The sequence below is a fragment of the Plectropomus leopardus genome, chromosome 12, assembly GCF_026936395.1.
Source record: "Plectropomus leopardus strain MGB_pleo_1.0 chromosome 12, ASM2693639v1, whole genome shotgun sequence".
Taxonomy (NCBI): domain Eukaryota; kingdom Metazoa; phylum Chordata; class Actinopteri; order Perciformes; family Serranidae; genus Plectropomus; species Plectropomus leopardus.
This window is the reverse complement of record NC_142187.1, coordinates 24,534,920-24,544,618: the sequence shown is the minus strand read 5'-3', so window position 1 is coordinate 24,544,618 and position 9,699 is coordinate 24,534,920. Positions and strand designations below refer to the sequence as shown.

Here is a 9,699-nt window from a genome sequence, read left to right as displayed (position 1 = left end):
TACCTGTTGAATTCTGTAAAGATTTGTTGATTTCATTCTTGTACATAATCGCTTGCAGTGAAACATTTTTGTGCACTCAACCTTGGATTTATTCTCAAATCCTGTTATGTCCTTTGCATTTTAGAATATGAAAATAAATTGACTCTTGATGATTAAAATACCTTTTTGTGGGGTTTCAAATTTTGGACAGAAATTTTCATCATTTATTTATTGTGGACTAGGTGTGAGCAGTCAAATGCATGTTTTTTTGTTTTCAGATAATTCAGCATCTTCTGATATAAGAGAGGGTTTTCCCTTTTTGTACATAAACTGTGCTAAAACGGATGGGCTTTGGAAAACATACTTCCACCATCACATTTTGTATTTTTCTCAAAATATTTCCCCGTCTCAAAATTTAATCAAATGAAACAACCCAAAGACACAAAATCATTCTCCGGTTGAACTGCTCACCGCTCAAGTAGGAATTGCTTTAATTTTAAGGAGTCGTGAACCAAAAGTTTGAGAGCCACTGAACACAGAGGAACTTCGAGATCTGTGTAATAACTCATCTAAATGATTAAAACACAACTTCACACTTTGACAGAATGAAGCTCAGACACAAAATAAATGCCAAGTGTTCACAACTCATAAGGACATTTAAAATATTTGAGCAGGAACATTTTTCCCTCTCTGAAACTAGAGCTTGCTTTCAACACTTAATCTGAAGACTCCGCTGTTTAATAATACCTAATTAAGACTTGTCTCCGCACTCTGAGGCTACAAAAGGTTAGATTAATAATAAATCTGGATTCAATATTAAAAGAATACGGTATTACACTGAGCAGGAGTCTGTAAAGTGTGAAGCAGTGAGCATACAAAGCTAACCTGATGTTTCCCCTCAGGGCAGCCTCTCAAGCCAGAGCAGATTTGATTTGCCAACCATTTACTACCAACTGTCTCATGCAGCAAACAGCATGCTTGTCCTCCCACACACACACACACACACACACACACACACACACACACACACACACACACACACACACACACACCTGATGGTTTATTTCTAATGTCGTTTTGTTTTTTTCCTCTTCATTCAATAGCAGCACTCTCTCTGCTTGGCGTCTCCACGTCATGCATCCACTTGGCCGCGTGCCTGGAGGATAAGACGGCAATTATTTCCTCACCGAGATGATTCTGCTAGATTACATAAATCCATATCTAATTCACATAATATGGCATCGGGGCATTGGAAAATACTGTCGCAAAATCCTCAGAGACGCGTCTGACAACAACTACTGAGAATCTGCAGTTTATAGAGATATTTGAGGAGATATTTGATTGATAAATGACGGGACTCTGGGTAATAATACACTCTTGATTAAGACAAAAAAATTGTAAAGCTGTCCCAGGACAAAAATGAAGAGAAATACAGTTTTAATTTGAAGTCTTCATTTACCCTTCAGTGTTGGTGGCAGCAGATGGTTTCTGCACTGCTCTCAGTCCCACAGCTAACACCTCGTCCTCAGTTTAGGGAATAACGGGATTGGTTAAAATGAACACACTTGACCTTTTAATTAAGTACATGGACCATCAAGGCTATGTTTTAATCACAGAAAAACTATTCTCTGTCCTTGGCTCTAGTTTCATAATATAGCACAGACACAGGACACCCTTTTTCTGAGGCACTGAAAAGGCGGATATACTGGCAGAAATGGAATATGATATAATAAGTATGTTTTCTTTAGTGCATAATCACATGAAAATAAAAATCATGTTTTTGTAACCTTAGAATGAGCCATTTATATCGATATATGGTCCTTGTTTAAGCCTCTGAAACCTGAGCAAATTTGCTTGATTTCTTTTAAACACATGGGAAGAAAGCAACGAGTGATGAAAGAAGAAATTACCAGAAGAAATTAACAATAATTTAGTAAAAGAAACAAGAAAATTATACCTTAAAATTAGTTTAAAAAAAAAAAGTAAATTACAGGGAAAATAATAATTCTGTAACATGATTCTGCGGTATATATATATATATATATATTTTTTTTTTTTTTTTAAATATGTAATTATGTAAATAGTTTTTCCACATTTTTTTTCTTTGTTCCCTAAACATTTTTCTGTAACTTTTTAAAAAATAATTTTCACGGGCGCTGGTAGTGCGGGTGTACACAGGCTGTGTCCTTGTTGCAGCGACTGTATGTTTGATTCTACCCTCAAACCCTATAGGATCTATTTGTGTTGAGGATATAAGAATGAAGGCAGGTGAACCACTGACAAATTGAAAAAGCACTCTATATAAAGCATTATGCTCTAATGTATGTGCTGTACTTTTCCTGCTCCGGCTCCTTATTCTTAGCATTCATTTCTATGTTTTATTTCTCCTTATATACAGCATCCTTGTTATTTGCTGTTCTGCAGCTTCAATTACTCCGTCTTTTAGACCTCAGTTCATCTTTTCTTCTAACCCTGAGACACACTGAAGAGATTCAAAGAAACAAAATAAACACTGTAGACACACTTAAGTGCATTTTAATAAAACTGATTGCTTTAATGATTGTTAATAATTCTTTTGTGGGGAAATAGGCTACTGTTTATACTTTCTTGGTATTAAAAAGAGAAGTTCTATAAAGGAATTATTCATGGAAATTATAGTTTTTATTTGTTTATTTTTCTGTATTTATGTTTTTTTTAACAGTTTTGAAATGTAACAAAGCACATTTTCTCAAAAACTTCAGAATAATTTTGAGGCAACCTATTTGAATTTAGCTTATAGATTATTGAATTCCACTGTATTTCAGAGGCAAAAAAATGCACTTTTAGTTACATTTATATGGCAGCTATCCTTACTTTACAGATTCAGATTTTACACACATCATCATCATCTTATGATATTCAATAAATTGTCATATGTAGGCTACAACCAAACAATATGTAGGCTACAGTGTTGCTTACTTAAAATTACATTAGCAATAATCTATTATAATATTGTACCTTCACTTAAGATAATGTAAGTCTATTTTGTTTTTATACTGTAGGCCTATTTGAAGTAGTGGCATATTTCACAGCTGGAAATATTTTTGAATTTTCAAAAAAATACAAAGCAGTAACAGAATCTCAGTTTATTTTTTAGCAGCACTGCTTAGTCTTTGCTATTTGATCTCAGAATTTTCAGCCCCTGTTTTTACAATACAGGAATCAGTATGGCGCCCACTTCCTGTTCTTAAATGCCATTATTAAAACCAAAAAAGGCACTAAAATAGTTTCTAAAGACATTTCAGGCGAGGCATTGGCAATACAGAAACATAATAATGGTTAAAATTTGATCAGCACTTCCTCGTTTTGCCATTTGATGTGAGTTTAGTCTGTTTAAGTGAAAAAGAGGGCAGGTTTCTATTTCGATCCGCTTGTACTCTTTGAGGCCATAGTGGCGGGAAAACGAATGCGGAAGTATAATCTGTTGTTTGAGCAGCAGCCTTAGATTTTAGTAATGCTAATAACAATTTATTGTCTCACAGAGAGAAATGTTTGCGCTGAGAGGGGAGCAAGGAGATCTCGACGCTGGGTGAGATTACCATAGTTTGTTTACACCATTGTTTCGATAAAAAGCTGGTTGAAAATAGGCAAAGTATCTCTTTAGGTAGCGTAAAAAAATTGCAATCGGCAACATTTTCGATGCCTTGTTTGTGACGCGTTTCTACTCTGTTTCTACATCTTTGTGAAACGCTAACGGACTTATTTCACCCTTTTTGCTAATTTGAGAGATAAAAGCGATACTATGGATCTCAAAACGGGGTATGCCGGTGTTGAATTGCGTCTCCCCCAAGGGTTTGGTGTAGGTTCCGGTTGGGGAGGACATAAATCGACGGGGAAACAGTCTTCGATACCTGTTCTGTTGTTACACAAACAGGTGTCCCTGGGTGCAAAAAAACATGCAAAAATAGAGTAATATGCAGCATATTAAGATAAAATGTACACCTTTTAAATATATATACTGCACCTTTTTCTTTTTACTTTAAGTTGAAACCACAAATCAAAGAGCCATCGCAAATTAGTATCATAAATGCATGCATATTCTCAGGTACATGGGCTAATAAAGAGAAAGATAGAGGGGGTGGGTGGTGTGTGGGGGGGTAAACTAAAGAAAAAACACAATAAAATGAAATGGAAGAAACGTCCTGAAATCGTAAAAATGTCCAATACTCTGAGAAATGTCCTAAAATCCTAGAAACGTCTTACTGTCCTAAAATCTTTAAAAGGTCTTAAAATCTTAAAAATGAAAAAAAAAAAACCCTATAAAAGTCCTAAAATTCCTGAAACGTCCTAAAATCTTAGAAATGTCCTAAAATCCTAGAAACGTCCTGAAATCCTAGAAATGTCCTGAAATCCTAGAAATGTCCAAACATCATAGAAATGTCCCTAAAAATGAGATGTTCTGAAATCCTAGAAAAGTCCTTAAATCCTGAAAACGTCTTAAAATCCTAGTAATGTCCTCAAATCCTGGAAACATGTATGGGGCCGCTGTGACTGGACCCTGGCCTCCTTTCATTTTGCAAAACTGTCCACCAAACAAAGCAATTTGAATATCCCTGGGCGACATGTATCAGTTTCCATTTCTATAGCCTACTTGTTGTGTTGTCCAGTGCGATTTGTGTATTACTTTCAGTTTGATATACATAGTGTCCATTTTTATACACTGTATTAATGTTACTAAAACATGATTTCCAGTCTTCTGGAGAAATGTCCACAGCCATGTCTCTTGCTCACTGGTCTTTGACTTTGCAGTATATGATAGATCTTTGGGGCAGTGCAAAACCTGTACGTTATACCTTTGATGTCAATGTCTTATTCAATGCATCTACAGTGTGTCAGGTGCGGCTTTAGTCCACCATCTAGTGGTAAACATATCTTACTCGATGCAACTGTGCTCACACCAGACCCCCGTTTAAATGCAGCAGACCTGTTGCATTTCACTAAAATCTGATATACTGACAGGTAAATAACTAAAGGCTGCTAGACAAAACGTGCCTGCACAATTAATTTAACTCTTTAGATGAAGTTTGGAGATACTCGTAGTGACCCACATTAAGTGACTCATATCACCGCAGCTCCGCTCGTGAAGATGACTGGGATTATCTCCATGCCTCGCTCCTGTCCCCGTGCCTGTTTACGTTCGTGTGAGCCGCGCTCCTCTGGCTGGCTGCCACCCCACGGTATTTATAGCCAAACAGCAGTAATCATCACTCAAGGAATCCTCGCGAAATCATCCTCAGACCTGTAAACTTGGACTGAGTGAGAGGAGGCTGAATTTTAGGATCCACCTGAACCGGGCTTCTCTGACGATGAAGGAGCGCGCGGCACCTCAAGGTAAAACTGTCAAATTCATTAATCATTTCATTACTTTATTGGTATTTGTGCCTGTCGCGCGCGCTGAATTCAACCTCTCCCTCCTGTGAACATTTTTAGCATCATCTATTCATGTTGTTAGGACTGCTGCGTGCTTTTTAAATCTTTCTTTACTTGCGTCAAACAACTCCACGAGAATAAAGATCCTAATTAGCCATACCTGTTAACAGGCTTGTTAATGTAAAACGATTACAGACCTGCAGCTGACGTGCGCAAATTAGTCAAGGTGGGGGCAGCCTGTTGTGCCAGTAGGCTCTACAGTGGTTGCACTAATTAAAGGAGATGAGAGAAATTTGAATTTAAAATAAAAGAAGCAAGGGTTTTAACTTTAATGCATGCTACAGAAAAGGTGGACGCCTCTTGTAGCAGTAATTACTGCCTGAAGGCACACTGCAGTGATGCTCTCATCTACAAAGCAGCCTCATCAATGCTGCCATTCATGATTAATTTCATTTCTGTTTGTATAAGTAACCAGATGTCATGGATTCACCCTGTACATCATCACAGCTTGCTGACTGCTGCTTTTTGAAGGCATTGTTACAAGTGTCTTCACAATGAATTTCCCCTCAGCTGCTGCAAACCTGACCGATAACACAACGTGTCTCATGTATTTTGAACTTCCAGGGCTGTGTTAAAATCAAAGGCGGCCCACCCATCAGCAGCTTAAAAGCTGCCACCACACCGCCCGTGTAAATGTACGCGCTGACCTTGCAGCTCCCCGCGCTGCCTTTGAGGGCAGAGCTCAACTCAGACTGTGTCCAGTTCATGTCTGAGGAGCCCTGCTGCTGACGTGTGAGTCACTGTGCCTTTTGCTTCAGCTCTCCCACACTCAGTCATCTTCCTTTCGGCTTCGGCTCAGTGGGAACAGCCTTGTTTCGTCTGTCTCCGACTGACTCGCTTCAAACTTGCTGTTTTCCAGCCTTGCCACCTCATCTCGCTCATATTTCTCTGTCTTAGTCACACACACGCTTAACTGGACAATGGCAGCAACAATGAGATAATGGTTTAAGAGGTCTGTTACATTGTGCTCAATATTCTGGAAACAAAACATGAGACGACTAAAGCAAGAAACTGTGCGTAATGCTTTTTAGACAAATAAAATCTCGCCTTTCTGACCCACTTTTTGCTCAGAGTTCCACACCATTTCAATCACTGGTACTATATTTGCATGGCTGCTGATTCAAAGCTTGTGTTCATCCAGTTTTATGCACTGCTTGCATCAAAGATCCCACTGGCTGAAGTGATCATCTAGAAGAAGTACTTATAAATGGTAGTACTCATTCTGCATTCAGACAGTTTTTGCCTCAGGAACCTCCCTTTAAGATATGTGTATTTTTTTTAACAGTTATTAATAAACATATGAGACATTCAGAGAGCTTAACCCTGTTCTAGATTTCTGCCTGCTACTTGAATTCATCCTCTGGGAATCATGAATATCTGTAAGTTCATGGCAAATCCATCCAACAGTAGCTGAGATATTTCAGTCAGGATCAAAGTGGTGGGCTGACCAACAGACCAACATTGCCGTCCCTGGAGCCAGGCTTCTATCGGGGACTAAAAATAGACGAACAGAGAAGGGACAGGCAGGATGTGAAATGTTTCATGAATGTTTTTTCGCCACTTTTCACTAATAAATTGTTTCTCCCATTTATAGCATTATGGTGAAACTGCTAACTCCCGTCCTCCGTAGAGATGCTCACCAGTTCAGACCAGACCCTCTCCCTCATCTCCCCATCCAGCTGTGGAAACACGCACGTCCAGTCCTCCCTGTCCCTCCCTGAGCCTGAGGCCTGGAGGAAGCCCAGCTCCACGCCCCGTCATGGCCTGGCACAAGGAGCCCGCTCCAGCTCCCTTCAGGTCCCTCATGCCCTCCCCGAGTACCTGGGGCTGCCCCCGCGAGCTGCCAGCTTCGATGTGCCTTGTGGTCAGGAGGATGGCTCGTCCGATCAGGGTTCAGGGTCTCTGAGCCCCAACTGCATGCAGCGGAGGCGCGGGGGACTGGTGGAGCAGAAGGACATCATCATGGCTCACCAGGCTCACAAAATCCAGAGCACGCCGCAGGCCCGCAGGAAGGAGTGGGAGTGAGTATAAAAGAGATTCAGAGGCAAAGGATTCTTCTTAAATTGCATGTGTAAAGATGATGAATCTCCATGGAGGAGGATGAAAGTGCTGGTGTAAAAGAACAGACATGCTGAATAATGCAGTATAACTTTTCAACCTGTTGAGCCTTCGTCATTACAAACACCTACTGCGAAGCAACAGAACTTTTTAAAGTTAAACAAGGTCTCAAGACTTCTAAAGATATACAATATGTGCTAAATTTCACAGAAATGTGAAAAAATTTATGCAACAGGATGCAAAATTTTCTATTTGAGGAAGTGATGGTGTCACAAAAAATGGGATAGTTTAGTCACTAATCCTTTTTCATTGCAGACACTGTGGCTTGTCATTACAGGAGAAGCATGGGTGTAATTAATAACGTTAATGGCGGCTTCCTTCTATCCAAGTGTCCCAATTCAAGGCACTTAGATGGAATGGACACTTATTGTTGTTAATTATTCCTGATATGGTGCCTGTCGTGAAAATGACCTGCAGAAGTTTGACATAATGCAGCTTCAATGATGTAAAACCATCAGATACAAACATATACAGTGTATGACCTTAACTTAAAGCTGAACTGCTTAATATCTTTAATTGATCACTGGGTTAAATGACCACTATTGTGAGAGATAGTTCCCCTCAAGAGTTGGTTAAGACAAAAATATACAGAATTTTGCCCACTTCTTCGACTGTGCAAACACAGCGTCATTCCTGGAACCATCGTCTTTAAAATGTTTGCAGTGGGATATATTCGTACATATCCAAAAAACACTTGATCTCTAAGTCTTTTACATTGTTTAAAAGACTGGAAATGTGGGCTTTTTTTTGGGGCATGTCACTCTACCCCACAGCCTTGCAAACTGTTGGCTTGAGTAAAACACACACAGCCGACCCTAAACTGGCAAGAGACGGCATGTAGCCATCTGCGGTAAAGCTGAGAAGCATATTGTGAATCTGCAGCATACATGTCCAGAGAATGCTCCTAAAACCTGAATAATATCAGCAAATCTCACGTCTTAATCAGAAAATGCTACATTTCGGATAAGGTAGAATTTAATTATATGATCTGTATAAAATCAGAATATTGTGATTTTCAGAATAAAAGCGCAGTATACGTGTAAACAAAGTCCATATTGGACTTACATTCTTAAAGTATCTAGAAAATGACTTCCAAATGAATACAATGTTGCACTATGTCAGCTGAAAGTGGATCAACTATATAAGATAATAATATTTCCCTGTCAGTGTTGTGTTTTCAGTTTGTTCAACTGCCCCCAAGTATCCAAAAATAAATATATTAATGCAGGTTTCACATTGAAATACATAATGTGATTACACCATATAATGTAAAAGGGTCAGCTCTGCTGCTTTCACTGTTCTGTTGACTCATGAGGCAGAATTTTAATGTAATGTAATGTAAACAATCATTACATAAAAAGCAAAAACTGAGCTAGTGTTTACCATGAAACGGATGAAAGCCGAAGTTATCTACAGGATAGTAAGGAAGGTTCAGCATCTAGTAACGTGCACATCCCCAGATATTGTCTCAGGAGCTCGACTAAAGTAGTAAATGGTGAGAGAAGTTTTAAATTAAATTAGTCAGGTCAGCTGGGACACCGCTGTTGCTTTATGATGAACCAATAATAACAATGGTATGTCAGGCTTGCAGACTTTGAACCTATTTACACCTGGTATTTTAATGCATTTCGGTTATCTGAACACATCTGTGTCTATCATGTGTCTCCAGCAGACCACTTGTGTTCAGATTTTGTTACTGCCGACGTCCTTACTCTTGCTAGCAGCTCACTGGCATGCTTGCTAATGAACAGCTGTGTCAGTACAGCTTGGGATATAGTTGTCAGCAGAATTCAACACGTCTTCTTCCAGGAGGCAAAATGATGGACAATAAGGCAACACATTGTTCAGATGGTAAAATGTGCAAGTTACGGAGCATTAGCATGCTGTCACCAAAACAACCACCATATCCTGCACGAATGACATATTTTTCGGCAACGTGCTTGTTAGGGATGCATCGGGCTGCATTTAGCATTTACACGCTACAAAAGATATGTGGTCGACTGTGTCCCACACCACCTTGCCAAGTGGTTTGAAATGATCACTTGGTGGCCTTTTACGCTTTAATCCAATTGCCCAAGATGCATGAACATGTTTTCAGCCTAGTACAACAGCCTAGGTTTTGGTCTGTATAGA

At 39.3% G+C, this 9,699-nt stretch overlaps 1 protein-coding gene across 1 annotated transcript in view; it reads left to right on the top strand.

The window, feature by feature from the left end:
- Nucleotides 1-4,946: 4,946 nt before the first annotated feature.
- Nucleotides 4,947-9,699, top strand: part of LOC121950863 (calcium voltage-gated channel subunit alpha1 Eb) — a 75,263-nt gene continuing 70,510 nt past the window's right edge. Inside the window, exons 1-2 of the mRNA XM_088085594.1 lie at nucleotides 4,947-5,349; nucleotides 7,043-7,469. Of these exons, the coding sequence (XP_087941720.1) occupies nucleotides 7,081-7,469 (389 nt within the window). The 5' untranslated portion in view covers nucleotides 4,947-5,349; nucleotides 7,043-7,080. The remainder of the gene's footprint in view (nucleotides 5,350-7,042; nucleotides 7,470-9,699) is intronic.